The sequence below is a fragment of the Dermacentor albipictus genome, chromosome 7 (genome assembly GCF_038994185.2).
Source record: "Dermacentor albipictus isolate Rhodes 1998 colony chromosome 7, USDA_Dalb.pri_finalv2, whole genome shotgun sequence".
NCBI classification, from domain to species: domain Eukaryota; kingdom Metazoa; phylum Arthropoda; class Arachnida; order Ixodida; family Ixodidae; genus Dermacentor; species Dermacentor albipictus.
The window spans coordinates 33,346,466-33,372,282 of NC_091827.1; the positions used below are offsets into that span (position 1 = coordinate 33,346,466).

At 48.1% G+C, this 25,817-nt stretch overlaps 1 protein-coding gene across 6 annotated transcripts in view; it reads right to left on the reverse strand.

Annotated features, from left to right (window-relative positions):
- The window catches only part of LOC139047784 (ninein-like protein), a 529,102-nt gene that overhangs the window by 28,052 nt on the left and 475,233 nt on the right, over positions 1–25,817 (reverse strand). For all 6 annotated transcript variants that reach the window (XM_070521865.1, XM_070521864.1, XM_070521863.1 and 3 more), the window contains exons 9-13: positions 6,274–6,422; positions 5,256–5,396; positions 4,087–4,261; positions 1,959–2,075; positions 1,305–1,397 (exon numbers count right to left, since the gene is read on the reverse strand). In XM_070521865.1, coding sequence (XP_070377966.1) covers positions 1,305–1,397; positions 1,959–2,075; positions 4,087–4,261; positions 5,256–5,396; positions 6,274–6,422 — 675 coding nt within the window. The remainder of the gene's footprint in view (positions 1–1,304; positions 1,398–1,958; positions 2,076–4,086; positions 4,262–5,255; positions 5,397–6,273; positions 6,423–25,817) is intronic.

The following is a 25,817-nucleotide window of genomic DNA, read 5'->3' on the forward strand; positions in this document are numbered from 1 at the left end:
GCTCCTGGTGGTGGTACCAGTCTAACGTCGGTTGTGCTTCTCTAACGTCAACCACAGCTTCGTGTGCATCCGCTTTCACAGAGTGGAAGGGTGTCGGATTTTTTTTTAGTAGGACGCGCGCGCGCGTCAGCAAGTTTACCGCCGATTCTGAGGCACAGGTGGCCAGCGTCCGACTAGGCTTCGGCATGCTAGAACGTTTGAACGCATGTATTCCCTAAAATTTGCTCTGCTACGGAATGAACTTGGCTTAATGTGGAGGGCGTTATCAGAAGTTCACATGGGCGCGCGTCTGTCAGCGTTACAGATACCGCACTGCTTCCTCGTTGTCCCCATCGAACGGCCTCTGCATATCTTAGTAGGACAATCAAATTTTCGCTGCACCTTCTGGGCCAGTCGCTGGCTCGCGATAGGCCAGTGGGCGCCCGGCTGTGGGGGATCGAACCACGCACCTCCCACAGGCGAGCCGGTCGGCCTATGGAGTTTCCAGCAACAATTACCGATGATGATCAGCGCACGGATTCATCCATTTTTCCTGCTCGCGGCTCGAGGTGTTCCTGTCGCATTATCTATTACGCTTCATATTTCTAAATGTCCAAAGAGTAACGTTTTCTTTTTTCTTCTAGGCGCAAGAAGACGGTATATGTTTCTGAGCACATGCACAATCATTAGGAGTCGCTGCATCCGTAAACGGAAATGCATTGTTGAAGACGTTACATTTGCAAAGTCGAAAAAACCATTTGAGAAAAGAGCAGCGAACTCTAGGCAAATCCATGTACTAGCTAGCCATCCCGTCATGCTGTCTGAACCACCATTCTTGCGGCTCCCCTTAATACTACAGCGCTGGAGTTTCCATTAGTAACGATCGTACGAATCTCTACGACATGCGCCACTTGTCGGTAAACGCCGAGTCAAAACAATAATTTAAAGAAGCCGAAATCAAAACAAACCGCGGCCTCGTTTTGTTGCGTTTCTTTTTTGTTTCTTGTTGTTTTCTTAACGTTCCAATCTGACAGTTGCAACCATTAACGGCTCATACAAGGGTGCTCGTCGACATCGGACATCATCGCTTTGTCATCAGAAAAAAAAAATATTTATTCGTCGATTGATTGATGAGAAAACGCGATGGAGCTCAGGCTGGAGACACGAGGGCCGAGAAAAGAAAAAAAAAACCACGGCGTCTCTGGGCAATCATCAATCAGCGATCTCACGTCGAGGCGGCCGCGAAAAAAGGCGCCGTCTCGCACCATGCGTACACGGCGCCAAGCCGACGAGTGGCGAGAGCGAGAAGTGCGCAGTTAACTTGCCTTGTTCTGTTTGCGCATGACTTCGAGTTCCTGCAGGATCTTCTGGTAGTGCTCGTCGTTGAGGAACGTCTGGCCCGATTCCAAGTCCGCAATCTGAAGGGAGAAACAAAACAAAACACACACACAGAAAAGCCTGAAGAAAAAAAAAACGGGAGTTGGACAAGTTTTGTTCGAATTTCGAGAGTAACCAGCACTTTTCGGTGTCCCCTAACTATAAAGAAACAAGTACGTACCACAGCTTCGCTCACGTTTGTGGCCCGTCCATGCTCAGGAGGTCGAGGATAATGCCAACGACAGAGGTTGGTTACAGTGAGCTGCAGAAGAGTCCCCTCTACGTATTTCGTGCCAAGCTACGAGTATGAACTTCGGCAAAACCTCCAAATGGAAATATTCAATTGGCAGTTGCAAGGCGTCATTATTCCCCGAACTGAGTATCGCTAAAGCGGCATCTGCGCGTTCCTTTAGTAAAAAAACAAAAAAAAAACAAAAACAAGTCGATTGGTTTATTCATTGTGAAGTCACGCGGATACCAATAAGTTAAGCCCGCGGCTCACGCTATCGTACAACATGGGGGCGCTTCATTTAGACGCGAAAGACGAGTTGCAGAATTCGGACGGCCAAGTTTCGACGTCGACAGAAGTGTCGTCTGCTCACCTTCTGCTTGAGCTGGCCGACGCTTTCGAGTTCCTTCTGCTGGCTCTCGCCCAGACGGTGGAGTTCGCGGTACCGTTCCGAGTACTCCTGCAGTTCCAGTTCCAGACGGCAATTCTCCTGGAAACCCCGGAAGAGGCTCGTCGGTCACGCGACGCGAAGGCCTTTCCGTATCTACCTATGTTTATTCATTTCATATTCATATGCTGCTACATTATATCCTCACGAGAGTTCTTTTACGCTAAATTTAACGTTTCGTTCCATCAATTTTGAATATTAGTTCAGAAGGGATTACGTAATACATTTATCCCGGACATGAAAATCGAAAACGAGGGGAGGAAGGACTCTGCTCGGTCTGCGCTAGAATGCGCTGACATGCTCCTCTGGCAGAGTTGCCAGATGCTGCCGAGCAAATAAGCAAATAACCACCCCAAAACAAGCCCGAAAAAAGCGGCGCGACTTTTGCTAAGAAGCCCAAAAGAAGCGGACGATAACAAATTTTCTCATTCTTGCAAATCTTTTAATTATAGTATTTAAAAATCGTACAAATACGAAGGGAAGGAAAACAAATCACTTTAATTATTTTGAACAGCAGCAATATCAGCAAGAATGAGCGAAAACACTCATGCACTTTTTAACATTGTCCCCAGTGTAGTCTGCACCCTGTTCATTGCGCGTTTGCCAGTACATGAATGAAGTTACTTGTTGACTCCACCAATCAATGTTTGATTTCACGGTTCAACTACATACAGTAATCGTCGGATGTGTTCAACACATCAGGAAACCCCTCCGCGTCCACTTCGGAACCATACATGTTTTTAGAGTTGAGTAGCTGCAACATTTTTAATGTCGGTTGAAAGTCCCGGCAGCAAAGACCTCGAAACTTTAGGCCATAACGTACGTGCAGGATGCCGCTCAACATAGGATTCTTCATTATGTTTCGGTGGTGCGACTTCACCAGCTTCATGTGCGAGAGCACGCGCTCGACATCGGCATTGCTAAGAGACATGGCCAACAACGACGGAGCGAACTCTGCTATTTCCTTGAAACAACTTTCGCCGCTTGCATCCTTGAAATCTAGCACTTCTACCCAGAAAGAAGCGCCGTCCTTGTTGTTTACATTTTTCCAAGAAAGGAGGCACAGCCGTCTATACTGAGTATCCAGGAGTCCTACATCACCCTTGAACAGTTTGAGGAGAGGCCCATCCTGAAGGGGCAGTTTTACCTGGCTCAGTATGTTCTCGGGCGAGAATGATTTCATGGAATTCCAAAGATGAATGTTGGGAGGAAGCCTACGGGCATTAAAATAACTATATTTGCAGGAAAAGCGCGAGTAAGCCCAAAAAAACGCGACAAGCGACTGTAAAAATTTACAAGTGACTCGGTGAAAAAAGAAGCCCACATTCGCTTATATTAAGCGGAACTGGCAACCCTGTCCTCTGCACAGAGTACGCCGGACCAAACAGCCAGGAAGAGGTTAAAAGTTATCGCGGATAGCAAGAGTTGTCGCGGGAGAGCATCAGCTGAGCGAACTCCCGCAAGGGTACTTTCGTTAGCCCACACTGCGAAATCGTCACAGTGTTCTATCCTGGTGTGAAAACTACGCCATGCTTGCGTTTTGTGTCCAATCGGGCATAGCGTACACATCCTGCAAGGCGGTTGAACAGACGGAGGAAGATTTCAACAACGCGGCGAAATTTGTCGCGTTATGGTATAGCATCCTAGGCTGAACCCGACAGACTATGAAGGCGCATCCTGTCTAAAGGATGCGCATGCAAAAAATAGAGGGCACAAATTGAAAACGACATCCGAGCACGTGTTGCCCCTCTTGCCCGACCGCGGAAAGTAGTACTGGGGGAGGGGGGGGGGGAGTATTCTGTAAGAGTCCATCTAGTGGACTGTCCATTTCGGCCGCTGCTGATTGGCTAGGGCCGCTCTTCTCCTCCTCGCTCCTATAGCTGCATCCAATCAGCAGCGGCCGAAATGGATAACTCACTAGGTGGACTTTTACAGAATACCCCCTCCAGATTGAAGACCTCTGGCGAGAACTAGACCTCTCCAGACATCCCGAAAAAAAAAAAAAAGAAGCCAGCCATCAATCAAGCCCCGCGACCACGTGACCGTGACGCACCTGTTCGAGCGTGGCCAGCTGCGCGCGCAGCCGCAGTTCTTCGGCGCGCAGCGCGGACAGCTCGTCCTCGTTGCGCTGCCGGAGCCTCGTCAGCTGCAGCGTGGTGGTCTCCCGCTCGCGCTGCAGCTCCTCGGTCACCTCGCGCAGCTGCTCCGTGTGGCGCTTCTCCAGGGTCCTGCACGGGGCGGATATATGCACGCGTATAGTCGGCATATATGTGTATACGGGGTGGTGTGTCTCAACTGTCATGCATCAAGATTAGTAAAAAACATGCAAATGCTACGTAGCTGGACAGAACCAAGGTAAATGTTGTTTTGCCGTCGCTTAAACCTACTCAAATAGTTTTTTTTTTGCTTTTACCTTCCGCCTAATTACATAATTAGTCTTAATCAACATTTATTCAGCTCCCCGATATTATAATTAGATGAAAAGTGTCAATGAGAAAATTGTGGAGCAACATGAGGAGGAGCAACAATGTGGAGCAACAACAACTCCCTGATACGCCTTTCTGTTGCTGAATACGGTCTACATAAAAGTGTTTTTCCGAGCGTGAAGGAAGCCTCCGAATACAGCTCTTACGGCGCAATATGCGCTGTAAGAAAAGTAATTAGTGACGCTTCTCAGTTAGTGGCGTATGCATTTCGATTCATCGTGCAAGTAATGTCGGCCTGTTTGAGTAATCCAACTCAATGACTGGAATCATGCTACCAGCTGACAAAAGCGATTTTAAAAATATCTGCGAGGTCTAAACACAAGACACCCTGCGTAGCACTTAACTGCGCATTGACGATGTCACAAATGAACATACACGTGAAGACGTCCCAGAGCTCGCGGCTGCAGATGGACCTCCCATATATAAGTGCACTTGACAAGTTAAAATTTATAACAGCAGAATCATCACTAGAAACGCCTACAAAAACACATGCTTCTCAACACAGAAAAGAAAAAAAAACAAATTGAAGAAACTTTAGCAAAACGTGATCATTTGCAAACCAGTCAGAAATCTACAATTGAAAGTGGTTGCACTCTAAATCAGAAGTAACATCGGTAAAAATTTTCTGAGGTTAGAATTTCAGTATTCCTTTATATTTTTTTCTCTGAACGACGATGCCGGTACCCAGTAGGCTTTTGGTGCGAGAAGTAACGCTCGAAATGCGAGCCGAACTCACAGCAGCCGGTTCTCGGAGGCCTTCTCCATCCGGGCGTGGTGCTCGTCCACTTCCTGGGCGATGAGCGCGGACCTCGCGTTGGCTTCGGCCACGTTCACTCGAAGCCGGTCGCGCTCCTCGCGAGCCTGTTCGAAGTTGGTCCTACCCAAAAAGGAAGGTGGCAGAGAGAAAAAAGACGCGAAGGAATTTTAACGACAAGAAAACTAAGAACGAAGGAACATTGCGCAGAAACCACCAAACATGACCGCCGAAGTAAACGTAGCCTACACTGTTACGAGCCACCTCGGTTAGGCTAAGTTAGGTTTTGTTTTAACCCCGAACTTGCTTTGGCTAACTTTTGTTCAACTTAACGTAACCAGACAGGTAAGGTTTGGATCTAACCTAAACTCTCCAGTAATGGTTCGCGAGAGCGTGAGCTTCGCTCCACTTATTTTGACGGTCACCTTCGACAGTTTTTACACGGCTGCCCCTCACCCGGGCGTGTCATCCAGACGCGCGTACGTGCGTGAAAAAAAAAAAAAACTTTGTCGTGAAAGTGCGTCTCATTTTTAGCCATGTATATCAGTGTTACACAACAGGCAACTGCCAAAGGTGCACTCCTCTCTGCACGCGCCCTCCTCTCCCCCAACTTTCTCCCCTCACAACCACAGATCCACCTTTATCCTCTCCGCCTGGTTAACTTCCTTGCCTTTCGCTTATCTATGCCCTCTCCCTATCTCTCTACATTGCCATTTCTCTCTGAACACCATCCTCACAGTCATCTCAGCATTGTAGTCTCCGCAAACGATTCTATACATTTCTAGTAGATTCTCCCCAGATTCTACAGATTCTCCACATTTCTCCTTACTCAAAATCCTTCGCCGAACATTCACCCTATCCACGGTCCCCGTCCACTTACCACGCCATCAAAAACCCTTACGACTCCACAAACATGTATCTGATTAAAAACTTGAAAATAAATAAAGTATGACAGAAGTGACACTCAGGCAAAAAAAGCAACAAAAAAGCGCCCACTCACTTCAGGTGCTTCAGCTCGTGCTGGTACGAGGCGAGCGCGAACGCGTACGTGGTGGACGCGTTTCCGGCAGCCACTGACGACATCTCTTCTTCCAGCTGGGCCGTCAGGTCCTGGAGGCTCACCTTCAGGTTCGGGTTGAAGCCCAGTTGCTGCGCAACGACGAAGGAGAGAGAGAGAGAGAGAGCGAATGAAGGCTGAAACGTAATGCAGACGCTACGAAATCTGCATACATAGAGGCGCGTGGCTTGAATTTCAGACCAGCCATCAGATATTCGCTTCCTGCGATAGCAGCAAAATACGCGTTCGAGTTAAGGCGTAACACAATAAATGTAACGTCATTTCGTTATGTCCGATAATCCCTTACATCCTTGTTCTCTATATATCGAGATTTGATTGTAATGAATATCGCAGTGGGTGTCCATGGCAAGCGGGTGACCGTGATACGTGCAATGAAATGACTACGCCACTGATTAAAGTAAAATAATGTCAGTAGACGTGAATCTGCCACAAGCTAAATATTTGGAAAGACGCCAACACCTATATCGATGTAGTGCCTTCCTAGTGTTGAACGCTATAAACAGATTATATATTATACAGATATCTACCACTCTTTGCAAACCTCTGTGCGGTACACAAAGAATGAGTTCGTCAAGAGAGTGCTGTTAGGCAAAGGGTTTTTCCAGAAACAAATTGGCGCCTTCGCTATGTGTTTACTGTCCTACATTCGGAACGTGAATGAATGTCAGCGGCGAGACACCCAAACTTCATTGTAATCAAGCGCTGCTTATCGCACTTTGACGCAACATTTGAGTGACTGTTCTGCGCTTGCGTAGTGACTTCACGTATCACAGTTCTTCCATTTTCGTCTGATTACCACGGAGTGAGCTTTAAGCGTCACGACTTCTCCCCTTCGATATGCTAGTAGCAGAGCTTTCTTCTCTAATGTTCTCATTTTTGTTCTTTCTTTCCCCCCCATACGTCTTATGACCAAGACGAAGCTTCAAAATCGAGAGTACGGCAGCGATCCTATCCTTCTATCACACGCCTGCCTGGAGCTGTATAAACTCTCTGTGCAGAGAGGCAACGAACATAAAAACGCTTCGGAGGCTGTCGGTAAAGGGTAAATTCGTTCGCTCCACGTGGTCTCCGCATGCTTCAATCCCCCAGAGGGGTGTTAAAAGCGAGAAACACGAAGCAAGCGACCGACTAAAGACCAAAGGCTGAAGGAAGGCTGAAGACAAACGGCAGATCCTCGAGCGTTTTCTGAAGAAGAGAAAAATAAATAAGAGTACACAGATGCTGCGGTGATGGCGGAGGAAAGATCCGGAACCCGGGAATAAGGAAAAACGGGAAGTCGAATTCAGCGAGCCGCCGCCTTTTTTTCCCCTGTCCGGTTGGCCCGAGCGATCGACAGTCGGCTGTGCCAAAGAAGAGAGGGTGAGAGTGTGTCTCAGTCGGAGAGGGTCAGCCAGTGAGTGCGTGAGGAAGGGGGGGGGGGTGAGGTGGTTCTTGAGTCGAGACACGGCGGTGTCAGGGGCTCGTAGAGATTATTCGTTCGTCCAATTAAAAGCAAAGAGCCCCCTCCCCTCTCCTGTCTCCCCATTTCGCGCAGCTAGGCAGCGGGACAGGAGCGAGAAAAATGCCCCAGGGGTTTTCTCTATTTGGTGGGGGGAGGGGGCGGGCACGGCGGCGGTTGGGGCGCGCTAGTGAAATACGTAGGGTCGGTGCAGAAGGGGGGGGGGAGCAGGAGAAATCGCACGCGCGCGCAGGCACACACAACCATTCTTAACACACACACACACACACACACACACACACACACACACACACACACACACACACACACACACATGTGCGCGAAGCGATATGCAAAAACGCAGAATGAAAGGATAGCGGAGGTGACGGGTAAATGCGACAAGAAAGCCAGGTAAGACGGCATGTTGGAGAGGACTGAAAGGAAGCGGAGAAAGGAGCGACGGGAAGCCAGCGCGGCGCCGACCGGCGACAGAGGCGAGAGAGGCTATAGCAGTCATGCGCGAGAGAGGAGGTTTCCAAGCTCGTTCGGGTCACCCGGCCTGGCTTGCAGGCTTGCAGAGGCTGGAAGGCGCAGCTTCTAAGGGAGCTTTCCCCCAAGACGAATCCCTTCGGATCACCACAAAAGTGCATAGGTGTTTAAGTTCGAAATCTCAAAGAGGAGAATTCTGAGTAGCGCGAGGTCTTCTTGCTAGCTGACCTTGGAACGTCGTTGGTCAATAATCGATAACCGCATGAGGCGTCGCTTGTCGAAAAAGAACTCCATACAACGTGGTCGCCGCGTTTCCCCCACGCACCCGTTCGCAAATCTTCGCGCAAAAGAGGCTTTTGCGCGAGAAGCACGAAGTCGAGCGGTCGCTGCACTTCGGGAATGACGCGCCGCGTCGCTAGAAAGCGGTGGCGTGGGTCAGCGAATGCGAATGGCAGCAGACTGAGCGAGTTCATTAATCTTCGCGCAAAGTAACACTACACGTCTACAGAACAGCTTCGTCCCCCTGTGCCCACCCCCTCCCCTTCTCTTGAAAACGCCGAAACATGCTCAATGGGCTGAGTGCGTCGGACGATCCAGCCCACAGAAAACAAAGAAACGCAGAAAGATAGGGTCTCCGCTTTTATCAATATACGCAAATTAGTGAAGAAAAAAAAGAATAATTAAAGACGGGCAATCGACCGAACAGACACTGTCTAGAGCCACCCCCTCCCCCTCGCCATCTTTTTTTTTTCTACATTCGTTTCGTACATTGAACAACATGGCTTAGTAACAAGCCATCTAGAGACGCCTTCTGCTGAAATGAGTCAGCTGGCCGGAACAGATCACTCGTCCATGCGTTTGTAAAACACCCGACGGCGAGTTAAGAAGCACAAGGGCACACGGTCGCCTTCGCTAATTGCTTTCCCATCAGGGCACAAAAAAAAGAAAAGAGAAGCAAAGAGCGCTTCGCGTGCGTTACGCCAGCCACCAGCGGGCCGAGTTAAGAAAACTCGTTTTTTCCAAGATGCATTGCCTCGGCTCACGCCGTTCGTGGAAAATATTAACGGGCCAAACTTAAAGAAAGAAGTGAGAGGTGTCGGAAGTCTCGGCTGCTCTCTTAAAGAAGTGCGGGGACATTCACCAAATCCGCGCACTGCAGACGAAGCTTTGCGGACCGCGTCAACTCGCGTAGCTGGAACGAGAACGTAGCTCCAAGCGCAGGAAGCGATCGCCCAAAATCGGCCGCTGATCTTTTGCCTGACGTCGGCAAACTTCACGCCCGAGTCGACTCACACTTAAACAGATGTAGAATACCTGCGAGCGGTTAGTCCTAATTTAATTCAGGCCGTAGATGCCAGTAGAAGTAGGGCGCAAGTCTGAGTAGAAAGTGAGTCCCATTGAATCGGTTCTTTAGTTAGGGAGTCTCACTGAGTTAAACTAAGTACGAAGTGCACGCGATTCCAAATGAGTCCAACGGACCGTACGCAAAGCTGAGTCCATACTTTAGCCAGCGAATCTGGCTACGCATCCATACTATCCCTATGGGCCTCGAGCCCGTGATTTCGCGAGTCTCAGCGAGCCCGAGTGAATGACTCCGTGGTTTCCGTGAGATAGAGTTGGCTTATCAGAGTGAAATCTCGACATGTTTAAGGAATCTGAGGTCGGTGAGTTCCGATTATTGGCAAGTTTGTGTCAGCGTGAGCCCAGGCGGTGTTTTACATCTGTAAACCTGAGCATTAGTGAGTACTAAACATAAGTGTACACTTTGCGAGCGAGTCTGAGCGAGCTGCGTTTATTTGACCGAGCGCGCGACACTATGCGTGACACCGACTTCACGGAAGCGTCAAAGACGGAATCAGCGACGTTCCCAAATGCTCACGCCGTGACACGGGTAAGCGAGTCGACTTTCTTATAGTTCTCGTTGCAAGTTGGCTGGCGCGATGAGAGCAAGCTTTGACTACACTGCACGAATTTCCTGAGACGCGGTATACACGAGGGCGCGTCTTCAACCAAAAGCTGGGACCGAAGGCGCTGGCGCGTAGCGGCATTATGCATGTGAAGGGGGTGGAAAGAGGATAGCGGGGGGGAGGGGGGAGGCGAAGTGTTACGCAGCTGGTGCTTGCAGTTTCGGTGACAAATTACACGAAGTGCACGACGGACGGGAAAACGCGAGCGAAGAAAGGCGTATACTCTGGAGGGCGTAAATTGTCGACACGGTCGCGTTCGGTTTAACTCCCACGCGAAGATAGCAGCGAATTAAAAACGGAGCGCCCCGGAAAACAAGATTCACCGTGTCGAACCACCCTATGTATGCGGCGCAAAGAGTTCTCAAGTGACGCTAAACAGAATACAACTAACTCGGCTCAGACTGGCACAAGGCGCTCTTTCGAAGCACCGTCAAATTGGGAGGATCGTGCGCTGAGGAACTTAAAACAACGCTTAATGAATGCGATATGTACCGCAGCCATCGGATGTACCAGCCATATCACGATCTCGCGCACACGTATTTTGGCAACACGATTATGAGATTGTGGTTAAGGCACGCACAACCACATAATTAATTTTTTTTTTCGACCACGGCGGGTGTTTCGCATTATCTAGATGTCTCAACAACAGTTAAAAAAAAGGGGCGAACGAAAGAAAAAAAATATATATGCGTGTCCGATGCGCTGTGGGAATCGATGTGCGCGAAGCTTCGTATGCTGTTTGCTTTCACTGACGATAATTAGCGGTGATGTTGGCGGCCGACGTGTAATTTCTTCAGTGTTTAGTCCAACACGAGAGTGGTGAGTTGACGTTAAACGTTAACTTGCGTGCAACGCTGATGTTTGTCTGCGCAGTCCACAGAACACCAAGTTAGACGTGTTTGCTCGAAGCATTGTTGCGCCTCATTGTCCTTAGTTCTTGCAACACCACGCTTCGCTGCGTAGCGAAAGATGCTTCTGGTCCGCGCGACGCTTCTTTCGGGCCTGGCTGTCCTTGCAACGACCAGTGCACGGTTTGGAGCCATTCTGCTGGCGCCTGTTTAACGCGCTCCTTCTGCGTACGTGGCCAGCACGCTGTTCATACGCCAGCTCCGAGCACTCGCTTCAGGCTATAGAGACGATTGTAATGTTTACGCCATCACAGCCCAGCGCGCGCAACCTCCCACAAGCCCGGCAACTGTATCTTTGTCGCACAGGAAAGCAAGCGCAGCACATGCCGTACGCACAAGCTACGCATCCGGGCGCCGGCCGAAGATGCGCCGAGGCCAGCGCCATCTGGTGGTGTTGCGAGAAACCCAGCGACACCCGCGGCAAGACCCCATCACAGCAGCAGCGGCCGGAAAGTCGGGAGAAGAGGGAAAGATGGTCTCGCTTTAAAAAACACACGGAATAGAGCGCAGGCATTGACCCTCAGATTACTGCAAACAGGCTCATATCCCAGCCCGGCTTTATTCCACAAAATTTATCCCGACACCTATGCCACTCGTTCTTGCAGGCATTGCAATGACACCGCTAGCCTAGATCATATGCTCTGGCGTTGCCCCTCGTTACGAGGCACAGAAGAAATCAATGAAGACAAGTGGCTCTCCGTTATCCAGAGCCCTGATGCCGGGGCGAAACTATGGGCTGTCCAGAGGGCCCACGATGCGGCGGTCGGGCAAGGCCTGAATGTCCCAACGTGGGAGCGGCCCGCAGCGCGATGAGTCGCGTACCTCAGGACCTTCATTAAAGTTTTGCATCCATCCACCCATCCAAGATCGAACAAGAAAATCCTTCAGGATATTGAAAAGAAAAGTTATAACATTGAAGTGAACAAAAGTTCAGTTTCGCGAGTGCGCGTTCACATAATCAGTGTTCCTCTTTTTTTGTCCCCCTCTCCACATGGCTGTATAATCAGCCACCTTTGACTTCAACAAACAGTTGCAAGTAGCGCCTTGTCCTGTCTTTGTTCCTTCTTAGTGTGCGCCGTCACTGTTGGCACTTCGTCCTTTGAAAAAAAAAAAAAAGACGAGATATTACTTGATGCTGGAAAAGAAGAGCGGCTCCGTGACGCAGACGCGGAATAAGCGTACGCGAGCAAACGCGAAAGCCTCGCCGCATTTCCTTTCCACACTGGGGCACCGAACCGGAACCACCCCGCCTGCAAAAGCATAACGCGTCGCGAAGCGCTTGCTTCGGCGCCCGCATGAAGGGCGCTTGGCGCGTCGCCGAAGGGGAACGGCGGGTTGCCGACGCGGCTGCCGAGAACAACGACTACTGCCTATCTTTCTCGAAGTACTAAAGGCAAGGCGCAGAAGACCAGGACTTAAGAAGAAGAACACAAACGACAGGACTTCTTCTTGAGTCCTGGTCTTCTGCGCCTTGCCTTTACTGCTTCAAGCATGAACCAACTAGCCCAAGGAAGAGTTTTACTATCTTTCTCCTTCGAGGGAGAATGGAGGGACGACCTCGAGGATGCGCAGCTAGGCCTAGTGCGCGGGTATACGCTGTAGAAAGGCGTCGTGGGCGCTGGCATCGTCAGTGAATCGCGGGCTTCGATGATGGCGATGCTTATTGGCATACCCTTCAAAACGGGGGTGGGGACGTTTGACTGCGTCTATCGCTATCTAGCGTTTTTATTTATTTTATTTACAGCATACTGCAGTCCGTGTGGCCTAAGCAGGAGGGGCATGGTAACAAATAAAAGTACATGTATAAAAGGCAGAATTGCAAAAATATGAAATTCAAGAAATGAAAATATATAACACGAAACAGTAATGTTAGTTAGGAAATACTAATAATATGAGTTTGAATTGATTCAGGTGAGTTCAGATGATGGAAAGGGATGAGGTTCCATTCTTCTATGGTTCGAGGAAAGAATGAAAATTTAAAGAGGTTTGTCCTGGCAACGTAAGGGGAGAGAGCGAGAAGGTGGGAATGACGGGTTTTCCTGGATGCGGAAAGTGTTATGTATGGACTAGGATCTAAAGAAAGTTTACGGTTTATCAAATAGTAGAGGAACTGCAGGCGTATTATTTTTCTCCTCGTTTGAAGGGTGTGAAAGCCATTTGTCCACAGTAATTCAGAAACAGACTCTTCTCGGCCGTATTTGGAAAAAAATAAAACGTATGGCTCTTCTTTGTATCCTTTCAAGGGCGTAAATGATCTGATCTCGATCTTACCTATCGTATTGAAAACCTCGGTCACTGTACTGTACTGTACCATACTGTACTATACGCTCATTGATTCCACAGAATGAACGGGCGCTGCCGAGCGAGCCAAATCGGTGCACAGAAAAAAACAACGGAACGTGTACGCTTCACCGGAACGTTCTTAAATTGTAACGAGCGACGAAACAAACTATATATGCCTGAACTTCCACGCAGCCAACTCTCCAAATATGCGACAGCGTACTTAAATTGTGAAGCCTCGGCAGCTGGGCACGAGCGTGGGACTTTGCACGCTCTCGTTTATCGAAGCTAACGTTTCGGTACCTAGCATCGCTTGCAAGCTTCTGCCATTTCACGTACGCACACATTTATACGGTTCAGCTAAATTCATCTTCTGCAAGCGTAGTTTTTTTTTTTTTTAGCCCACTGGGTAATATACTCGGCTTGTAAGCTTGGGGTCGTAGGTTCGGAACTCACCCCCTCCAAAACTTTTCCTTTCGAATTTATTTTGTTTCCCACATTAACTTGTTCATAGGGATTGGTCTTACGTGACAGACAGACGGACAGGGTTCCTCGTTGCGTGGGTGCAGAAATGGTTACGCATTTATAAGGTAAGCGGTAGCGCATTCTTACCGCAGGTTTCACGGGTCATACATCAAAACCCGTGCGATCCTCAGGATTCGTTCCGAGTGGATATTCCTTGAAGACTCTCCGGCTACCGTTCGCAAATTGCAATACTTACCATAAAGAAATTTAAAGGTTAATCAGTGCATGTTTGTTAATTAGTCAATTATGCATCGCCGCACGAGCAACGATGATGCCTTTTTTGTTTTATTTCTGACCTGCTCGAAAACGAGGAAAAACGGGAAAAAACGGCCAATGCGTGCAGAATGATTAATGCAACTTTACATCTGCTCCTTCAACCGTTCTGCGCTTGCCACGACGGCGATGCATTATCAAGAAAAAAAAAAAAGAAAAGGACCTCTTATTCGTCGCGTCGAACGCGCTACGCTGCCACTTCCCTCTAAACCCCTCGGACTTCCTTTGTTTTTTTCTTTTTTACTCCGAAATGAGCTCCACGTGCTTTCTTTCTTTCTTTTATTCTTTTCGCTCCTTTTGGGGAGCCATGTCTCGAGGAGACTACTTAGCAGCGAGCGAGCAGGGACTATGCAAAAAAAAAAGAAAAGGAAGTTTTGTTTGTAGAAGAAAAGCGGCTTCATAAGCGAGCAGACGACGTACCCCTTTTTTCCCCATTATAGCTCGGGTTCGCCGGATGAAGAAAAGAATGATTTGGAGTTGGCGGTAAGGACGTGTGCAGACTATGTTATAGGAAGAGAAACATGCGACAGCTTTATAAACACTCAAGGCACTCAAAGAAAAAAAAGAACTATAAGATTCGGATGCGTCTCCAAGGGAGAAGACATATGGAGGTGAGACGGCTATATTGGGACACCGTGGCGTTGTGAAAAAAAGGCTCTCCGGCGAGTTTGCACAAAAGGACCGTAATGTGTCGCAATTCTGTCGCGACTCCACGAAACTCGCATTCATACGGCTCATGCAGAATATATCAGGCATATTCTACACGTCGTTCGTTGACAGAGAAAGCGAGAGAAAAACAGAACCGAGAATTTCGCACTATAGGTGGCGAACTTCGTTGGGTTTTACAGATGTTACGATTGTGGGCGAACAACTGCGCAATGACGAAGTTTTCCACAAAAGGACGGGAAATGTGTCGCGACTTTGTCGCAAGTCGGCATTCATGCGACTCGAAGAATACGAGGCGCACACTCCAGGTCACCCACCCAGTGAGAGAGAAAACAAACGTACGAAATCACTACATACCTACTTTACGCGAATACAGGTGTGTGTATATATATATATATATATATATATATATATATATATATATATATATATATATATATATATATATATATATATATATAAACACGCTCTCTACCACGTGACCAGCTGCCCACACTTGACATACATAACCTGCTTTTCTATTTTTTTTTTATTTCACCCTCCTAATCTGGTCGCATTATTGTAAATTTGTTTAGCAAGAACACCGAAGGCAGTCGATACAGGAGGATACGTCGTTTCGTTTATCCGAGTTTCGCTTGCTCGGTGAGCACCGCGGGCGAGTGTGTTTTGAGTGCAACTCCCACCTCTGTGTGCAGCAGTGAAGTAAGTGGATTGAAAGAAAGCGGGGGCGTCACGGTGACGAAACGCCAAAGGACGGCAGTCTTGCGAAAACTGGCCCGCGAGCTGCTCCTTCTGTGAGTCGGTGTCACATACTGTCGAGGACTGAGCAAACTTCAAAGGAGTCGCGTTAGAGAGAACCATACGCAACCGAAGTCGATAACGAAAGAGAAAGCTGGCTATTTTTTCTTTCCAAGAGCGTTCAGCCTCCACTCAATCGCCAGATTGTGCATCGCGATTGATATCGCAATGCACAATCGCGATATCAACATTACTAGAAAGATCATGTTTTCACCTTTCTAGTAATGTTGGAAAGCCCTGCATTGGGACGTATCTTTTGTACCAGACTTCAAAAGGCTGCTTACTCTTCTTCTTTTTATGCCTTTGATTTTGTAGACCCTCTCACACAATGGAGGGGTCTGTAAGGTATAATAAATAAATAAATAAATAAATAAATAAATAAATAAATAAATAAATAAATAAATAAATAAATACATGGATGGATGGATGGATGGACGGACGGACGGACGGACGGACGGACGGACGGACGGACGGACGGACGGACGGATGGATGGATGGATGGATGGATGGATGGATGGATGGATGGACGGACGGACGGATGGATGGATGGATGGACGGATGGATGGATGGATGGATGGATGGATGGATGGATGGATGGATGGATGGATGGATGGATGGATGGATGGATGGATGGATGGATGGATGGATGGATGGATGGATGGATGGATGGATGCGAGTGAATCGGCCACTCTTGAAGCCAGTAACTGACAAAGCAGAGGATCTTTAACGCACCCCCAACGCACAGTACGCGGGCGTTTTTGCATTTCGCCCCCCCACCCCCCCACCCATCGAAACGCCGCCAGCGCGACCGGGATTTGATCTCACGACCTCGTGCTTAGCAGCGCGAAACCATAGCCGCTAAGCCGCCGCGGCGGGTAGTACTTCGTTGCAAAAATCGTGGGTATCGAACAAAGGCAAAATGTTTGTATATTTGGCGCGTTATTTAAGAAAATCCTTATTGTCTATAAGAGCTTACGTAAACCTAATGTAATATTCAGCTCTGCACAAACCGGTAAAATAATTGCAATAACCAAATGGTGGCTTTTAGGCCACGAAAAAAAAAATTGTCAATTCGGTACATTTTTGTCAGAATGCGAGGCTCCAAAGCGACCTCTTGTGACCGAAGTTACTGATAAGCACGCTTACATATTCAAGACAAATCTTTGTAGGTATAGTAGGCGAAGTTGTGAAGTGTGAGACAATAAATTCTACTTGATATTATTTTCTTGCAGAAGCATGTTTGGCTCACGTTGAACAAATTTGGAAGGCACGTCACGTGACAGGAAAACATCTGTTTTTTTTGTTGTTATTGCTATTCAGAAAAATATTTCGGGAATTCCCTCTGAGCAAATAAGTACAAATAGCCACGCTCGATCTTTTAAAATAAAATCTGAGACGGTCGATCGACATGGCACCTCGGGGACCCTTGAAGTGAAACGACCCATTCATCACCAGACGAGCGGTTGCGCCACGTCTCTGCGACCAGAGTCCACAGCGGAACACTTTCGCTGGCGACCAAAGCATGGTACGTCGTCTACTGGAAGCACGTTGGCGCGCAAATAAAGCGCGAAATTGCACAACCCTAAGTCCCCACGCAACTTGTAGTTATAACATATGAAGTAGTTAATACACAGAGAGCGTCCGAGATAATAAAAAACTGCAAACTGAGTAGCACTTCTACGAGCTGGGCAGCTTCAGCATCCTTCCTTGCCATGTACGAAACGGGGTACGCAGACAGCGTTCTAGCACGGCACCGGCAAGCGTGCTTCGCCGCACATACATGCTTTATGCGGAGAAGCAGCAACTGTATGAAACGGGGTGTCGTGTTTATATGCGCGATGCATACGCGGCAAATCGACTTGGCAACCAATTTCGAATTGAACAAGTCTTGTCAGGGGTGCGATCGGAGATGGTTGTTCGGCGCGTTCGTTCGGTTACCGGCGCGCGCGATTGGCTACTCCGCGCCGACGTCGCCAGCCGCGGGGCACCGCCCCGTTTTTGGTGACGTCAAAATGACGACACGCTCCTGTCAATCATCCGCCCACCGAGCATTTCGTCCGAACGCGACGGGAGTTGAGAAGTTTGGAGCGATCATACGGCTTCGCATGGCGCGTCTGGTGGATTGGATTGGATCCAACAGGCGGCCTTTGCGGCTGCAGAATGGCACGTTTGCGAAACGCGTTTGAAGAAATGACAGAAAGTGAATTCCGGCGTCGTTTTTCTTTCTCGAAACAAATAATTCGTTGGTTGCACAGAGAAATCGACAACATCATCGGTGCCAGCGAGCCACTGGGATGTTGTCGCTGCCTCTTGAAAAGTGCGCCACTCTTCCCGTCGTTTTTTTTTTTCTTTTTCCTTCTCGCTTTGCGCGACATCACCTAGGGACGACGCAAAGAACCTTGTAGTTATAAATTGCAGTAGTCACACGTACTACTATTTGAAAACGTGTTTGGGCTTGAGAAGAAAAATACATTTTTTTAGATAAAGATTTGATTCATTTGGAAGACGAGAAACATTTGGTTTTGTAGTATACTGCTTGCAAGCAGACGACAAACGACGGAAGTAAACTTCCGGGGAGGTCACCGCTTCCTGATTGGCTGCTCTCTCCGCCCCGCTGTCACAAATTTTGCATACTGCAACTTTGTGACGTTGCAGCAACTGAACAGAACGCGCAGCGAACAAAATATCTCCGATCGCGCCCCAGGAGAGCACACTACGCATTCCATAGACCATTACAACGAACACGCACACGCAAACACACACATTATGGCGGGGGCTAACTGACACACAGACGCCGAGACGCGCAAAGCCAGTAATAAAATCGCCTCCCTACAATACGGTAATTTGTTTCAGGCGCAGGCAACTCGAAAGCTGGCCAGACAAGTGACAGTTTCAAGGCGAATGTGGCTTCCGCAATGCTGTTCTGATCAGTTCGCCGGCCAGCCACTTCATACAAAGGATGAGTTCGTTAGGTCTAAAACGAAACCAAACTATAAAACATATTTTCACAGTTCTAACCTAATCCTAGATACCACGTAGCTGAGAAGAGTTGGTAAGTGAGAGAGAAACGAAGGTAAAAGATCGGCGGCTCGTTCGTAAGTAGACCACCTATCGCTCCGAGGCAGGCCGGCACGCAGCCAGGATGGCATCGAAAAAAAAAACATTCTACCACGCGCCACCGATAAGACAAAGGAGCTCTAGAACAAAGACAGAAAAGTGCAACGTAGGAAAAGGAGAAAAAAGAAAAAGGAAGAACGAGAAGGACGAATGCCCGAGGAAGGCGCCAAAAACAAAAAGAATGAAAAGAAACATTGAGGGCAAGCGGCTCCACCGACCGGTGAGAAACGAGGCCAGACCTAACGAGGCAAGCAAACACTTCGAACGCGCCCTGCGCCACACACGACCGTTTCTCCCTAATCTCGCCCACAGGGCTAGCGCGTCTCTGCTCACGAAAGGCAACAAACGGCATCGCATTAAAGCTGTCCCTTGCAACGCGACAAACGGGAAACAAGAAATGGGGGAAAGGGGAAAAGGGGGAGGAGAAGAGGGCGAGAGAAAGATAAACGGGCGGTAGTTAAGAAGCTTTGACGGGCGTGGCGAAGGGCAAAACCCGAAAAAAAAGAAGCCATATCTAGAAAAAAAAGAAGGATAAGAAAAGGAGAAGGTAGTAAGTGAGCAAGCCTTCCTTCCCCAGACTGCTTCGGTACAGCGAGAGAGGTACAGCACAGCCCACCCGTAAACTTGGCAACCGCACAACGCAGCACCCTTTTCTGGCCCGCCGGGCAAGCCTCTCTCCCGGATCTGTATTCTCTTCCCTCTTTGTCCCACAGAAAACTCGCTCAATTTCTTCCAGCCTCTCCCGTTCTTTTCCCAACCCTGTAGACATGGGGCGACTGTTTCCTTAACCCAGCTCTTTGTCTTACTGAGTGCGCGGTCGCTCGAGCTCGGGAACAAGGCTTCGCCAAGTCACCGATTCCCGTTTCCCTCTTTCTTTCCCCAAAGCCCTAAGCCTACGCGACCTCAACAGCCTACCAATGCCAGCAAAATCTCCCGCAAGAAGAACACTCTCGAACGTCCTTACTCTGAACGCGCGCCCTGTCCCGTTGCCTCTGTTCTGTAAAACCTTCCTCATAGCTTCTGGATGAAAAGGAAAGAAAAAGGGAGCGAAAGAAAGGTTCGCGCATATGTCAGGCTAGGGCGCGACAACTGGAATCGCACTGCAGCGCCCCCTCCGACCTTTTCCTCACTCCCCACTCCCGAAAAACTCCCTCCTAATTTGAGGGTCACATATCTTAGTCGCTCACAAAGGAGGGAAGGGTCGATGCGGGCTTTCCCCAATGTCCCGCGTCCCTTTCTTACTTGCTTGTCGTTTCCCTAGCGTCCTTTTTTTATCCCTGCAATGCCGGGCCGGGTGAGCAAGCCGGACTCGCAAATCGAATAACAGCGGCGCGCTCGCAAAGCACGTTCCCAGGCTGACAGAAAGAAAAAAAAAGTTAAATGAAATTGTGCAAAGAAACGAAAACATAAACAAAAAAAGGAACGAACAAATGAATGAACAAAGAAATATTCGTGAAGGAGACTCCTTGCGGCGTGATCGTATTTAACGTGGAGAAAGGGAGTGAAATAAAGAAGAAGCGGAGTAAAGAGGCCTAAGTGAACTGCAGTAGAGACCGTATCTTAGTGGGTTACCGAAACACGCAGCATAAGTCGAGCACCACAGCCGGTTGCATGCTGCAGGCGGATTACAGCTGTAATCCTTCTCCCGTTGAGCGGCGAAACTCGAGAAGGGAGCAAAAGGAAGAAAGGGAACAGGCGATGAGGCTTCAAAGCGACGTGCGCTTGGTGGTTCGTCGGTACCGTGACGATAATTGGACGATTAATAACCATCACAGGCAATGACTTCTGGGCTAGATGGTTTCAGACAGCGTGAAGTATTTTTAGCGCTAATGGCAGGTTAGGCGACTGAAAGAGAGAGAACCAAAGGGCTGCTGCCAGGTCTCCATCACCCCTGGCAGTCCACTGTCACGACTGTTGTTACTTTCGACTTTTTAATGCGAAAGCATTGTATGTCCCATGAGGCGGACTATCCGCCGTTCGTTGTTATCGTCTGAGGGTACGAAAAACCACGTGACCAAGTGATGAGTCCCCCTCCCGGTGCTGGTCCTGCTGCGGCTCGCACTGCGAAATGTCACGGTGAACAGCCACGGCGTCGGACCTGGCCTACTGCCAAAAGTTGGTTTAGATTTGGACTAACGTAACTTGTTTCAGTTCTTCTTTTAAGAGAAAAAAAGAAGCAATCACGCAATCATCGCAATCATCGCAAAGAAACGCAATCATCGGGAGATGTTGGCTGTCGCAAGCGTCGTCGGCTACTACATTTCGCCCACAGTAAATACATAAGCGAAAGATGAACAAGTGCAGACCACCTAATCGCTAGAATTAAAGAGTATACGGGCACAAAGTTCGTGAAGCGCAAGCAGAACGCGGTACAGAAAGAATAAAAACGACAGGATTCCCATAAATCCACAGGCAAAGGTGGATCACGTAGCGACACATGAAGTGAGGTCAATGAAACACCAACGAAGTGAGCCCACGCAAAAGCACAACTGCTTTGAAGGACTTACTGGGTCTGAATTAATTTTTCTAGGGACGCTAGCGCTCCTCCTTGCAATAGGCTGCATTGTTGTCAATCAGTGTAAGGCTCGAGTCCTGGGATCTGATGCTCTTAAAGTCCCCTCTCAGCGTTTTCCCCCTTTCTCTTTTCAAGGTTGCTTGAGTCCGTTAAGAGTTTGAGCAATTTCACCAAAGTAATTTAGTGGCTATTTACGTCATTATAGGAACCTTACAATGTCTCTAGAGCTGCAAAAAAAAAAATAAGAATATACGTTTTAGTTAGGGCGACTGAAAACTCGGCGAATTTAGCGGCCTCCTCATTAAGAAGCACGAACATGCTTGGAACACAATTAGTGCCTGTATTTCTTTGTTTCTCTCTCTTTTTCGTGTGATTTCTCCAGAACGTAAAAACCGCCTTGACTGTACCGAATAAATTAATCTTCAATTATGGCGATATACCACGCGAATTCTGACTTTTCTCGCTTATAATAAAAGCATACCATATATTTTCGGTTCACTTGAAGGTGTGGATTTGACACCACGGACTCGATGGCAGTCGAATGACGTGCACCTTAGTTATTATGCTGGCAGTTAATAGTGGCAATAGCCGTTTAATAATTACAGAGTGCATCAGGTTTTGCATTCTGAACAAAAGGTAGTACGCTAGAACTGCTCCAAAGAGCAGGAGCAGAAAAATCGCGATGTTAGACCTACTAGAATAGGGCGGCCAGCTAGTAGCAAACATGCCTCATGAACTAAAACACTCGGGAATTCGGCCCTCTTGATGTAACCAGACCACACGGTCACGCTGTCAAAACGCAAGAGTAGGCAATTATGAATGCACTTTCCGTTCAGCACAGCTTCAAGTGTTTTGTGCTTCAGGCCGCTAGTTTGCATAGTCCTCCCTAAACATCGCCCCCCCCCTCCTCTCCAGCACAGTGATAAAACCACCGAATATTTCATCCGCCTCACTTAAAGAGGACCAAGCAACAACAACAAAAAAATCTTCTCAGTCCGAATATAGCTCCATTCCCTAGCGTGAAATGATAATCCCGAAACTGTCTGTGTAGTCCCGTTCAGCCACGCTACAGTTTCAACGCAAGGTACAATCGCTTACCTCTAAACTTCAAGAGAAAATAAACAGGGTAACAAAATAAAATAAACACGAAAAGAAAACGTCATAAACCATGAAAGAAATTTGAAATCCTTCGTTACGAAACAAGAAAAATCATTAAACAATTCGAGAGTTCCCGAATCATCTTACCGCTTCGCCAGTTTGGCTTAACTACCAGAATAGAAACTGCGACGTTAAATTGCTCATTCGTTTTATTGTATTTCGCTTGGCCAAGTTCGGCGCGCCGGCAATTCTCCACCAGCCCCTGCATTTTAATAACGGCTATGCCTACAGCCGGGGATTATGAAATACGCATAGAAAGAAAGAAAGAAAGAAAGAAAGAAAGAAAGAAAGAAAGAAAGAAAGAAAGAAAGAAAGAAAGAAAGAAAGAAAGAAGGAAAGAAAGCGAAGGTATTTTTAGGAAGAGCCTCATCCGAGCTCGGCTTGGATAGAACACAAGAAAGGAGCCACAGTTAACGGCTCCTGCTGGACGAGTACATGGCGGGTCACCGTGCCTGCTAATTTTATTGGAGAAAAGATTTACTGGACCTACTGCATCTCAATAAAGACTGGTCTTGCGTAGTACGGCGGTAGAATTGCGTAACCCCTGAAAAATACCCGTCTAAAGCCCAGGAAATGAGATTTTGTTGCACTTAAAGGGACGACACAAATTAAAGCAAGCTTAGACCGATTACGCATTCTTCCAAAACTAACTTTTTCGTTCATTCCGTGGTAAGAGGTTTATTAGCAGAAGATTACATGAAGGCCAAGCTTCCATTTCTAGCTGGCGTCCAGAGCCACGCCCGAGCAACGGCTGCTTTCCGAGTAGCAAAAACGTGTATCTCGAAGGATATGATTTTGCTAGCTTCATACGCCGGAAGTGATTGTGGAGACAGAAATACGTCACGGCCGCCGCATTTTAGACGCCACCTAATGAATTCCGCGCCAGAGCCGCAGCGCCGGTAACGCAGTGTGACGTCACATATTTCAAGGCATTTTATCGTACTTAGAACGTTCTTAGCACGCCAGAAGATGTCATAGCTTTCATTAGAGGTTGAGTCTGGTTTCCTTCGACTGCAATGAAGTGCTTCTTTGCCGAAAATACAGTTATCGAGACTGCAATAGACGCTGGCCAAAACTGCGTCAAAATTTACGATTCCACGGTGCGCTTGAGGGGAGGGGGTAGGGGGAGGCACAGAGCGGTGTCGCCCCTCGCCTTCAACTCTTGCGTCTTTCCTGGCTTAACAAGCGTGCTCTCACGTTAAGAGCGGCTCTTTCGCTAGTGCATGTGCATAATTTGACCGGTTATCAAGTTGAGCTTGATATTGCTCGTTAGTGTCTATGTTTAGGCTGATCACCGTTTGTTGTTCATGATAGTTAACGCGCAGGCAGGAACGGCCCGATGTGGTTAGGCTCAAAGTAGGACAAGTTTTCTGTCGCGCGAGATTTATTACGAGGGCACAACAAGCAAGGAAAACTTTGGGAAGAAAGCTGTGCAAATAGTTCTACATACATTTGAATATTTTTAACGCGCCAAGAGAAGGATGAGTGACAGGTTACCGAAATGGTAAAACAACAGCGGGATGTCATCATACTGTCGTTTTTGTCCTTTGCCATGTTCTTAAACAGAAGGAGAAATTACTCTAACGAGAAAAACCACCAGCAAAATAAAAAAGGAAGCGAAGGCGGATATAGTAAAACAGAAAAAGACCAACTCTTGATTACGAAGGGGCGAAGTACCGCGCACTTTTTCAGATCTTCTTAAGCTAAGTAAGTTTAGCACACACAAAGTCCGCACGCATGGTGCTGAAAGCAAACCAGGAAGCTTTTAGCATCAAAGACTCGCGCGAAGGAGCGGCGCCGAGTTTGAAGCCGCGGAACAAAGTATCCCAGTTAAGAGAAGAAAGAGCCAATGCGAATAGAATTTCCCAAACAAAACCAAACGTGATAGTGGAATTGAAGTCGTAGCCGAATGTAGATCCTATCTGACCGAGTAGAGTTCCGAAAGGCCTCGAAGACGGAAGCGAAAAGGGATAGGTCATAGTAGAACCTGATTGATACGTTTTCCTGAGGATCAACAAGAAAAAAAAATAAAACAAAAGGGAACGCATGATCCGTGAAAGCGTCACCTCCGATAACCATTGCAGCAGAACTGCAGATGACGCAGAAGGCCACTATCATGCAGTATTTTATTTGAAGTTGAATATAAAGCCAACAAAACCTTGAAAACCTTCCAAATAAAGCTCGCTATCGATCCACGGCAGCTATACAGAACGTTAAACATTACTTTTGCAGCGGTCGTAGTGTTTAGTCCCGCCTAATGAAGTCTGTGATTGCCATCTGGCGCATCCGCCAAATTTCCCATAATGACGGCCTCCCTACGAGCATTCTAAAATCGCTTTCAGTTTCCGCGCACCCGCGCCTGCCGAAGTAACCGGCCAAGATATCTAAGGCAGCGACACGTCGTGGTCAACGTAAGCGCCACCAACGGACTACGTCGCGTCGACGGTGCGCTCTCGCAGTGTTTGGACGTAACAACCGGGAAGTGAAACGTAACAACCGGGAAGGGAAACGTAACAAAAGGGGAAGCCATTAAACACGACCCTGTGGGAACAAAACGGTGCCGAGGTTTTAGAGCGTAAGGTCAGGGAAAACGCAATAAGCAGAACGTATCGGCGTGGGTATATACTTTCGTTAAACAGCTTGTTCTGCCGCGGCATTGATTGTCCAGCTAATAGTTTTGGTGTGGGGATGTTGGGGTGCTGTTCACCTGGCTACCAGGACCCCTACACGTCACGGCACGCGCGTGCAGAAGATGTGATTTGCAGGAGAACGTGCAAACGCGCAGCATCTTGTGCGTCTCCGTGTTGTTTCGTGCGCGTTTCTTATCAACTAAGCTGCGCAACTTGTCTTCCGTGTTACATAACTTGCTAGCCTACGCGCTAGCATTCACATGACGTATGAGTTAGTTCTCACGCCCTTCGGAAGAGTGTGAGTTATAGACCAATTTGGTACCCCTGAATATACACCCTTAAGGGTGTAATTATGTATACAGTGTAGGGCTGCGCTACCGGCAGTACGATATTTCATTTCGCCCCCACCGAGGTCGGCTGTCACTACGTTTTTGCTTTTCAAGGCCACTGCACGAAAATCGCTGTGGAACTCCTCGCATGAGCTTCGCTGTAGTATATTTCCGACATTGTAACGCGCGGTCGATCTTTGTCTCGTCGGGTTTTGGAACACTGCTTTCGAACAATGCGAAGAACAGCACCAAGAACAACATTACTTAACCCTTGCAGTGCCCAACGTATCATATCATTGGCGGCGATGAATTTGACACTTCAAGATGAGCTTCACTCGCAGAGCCCATGGCTGAGTTTTTGATATGTTGGGGT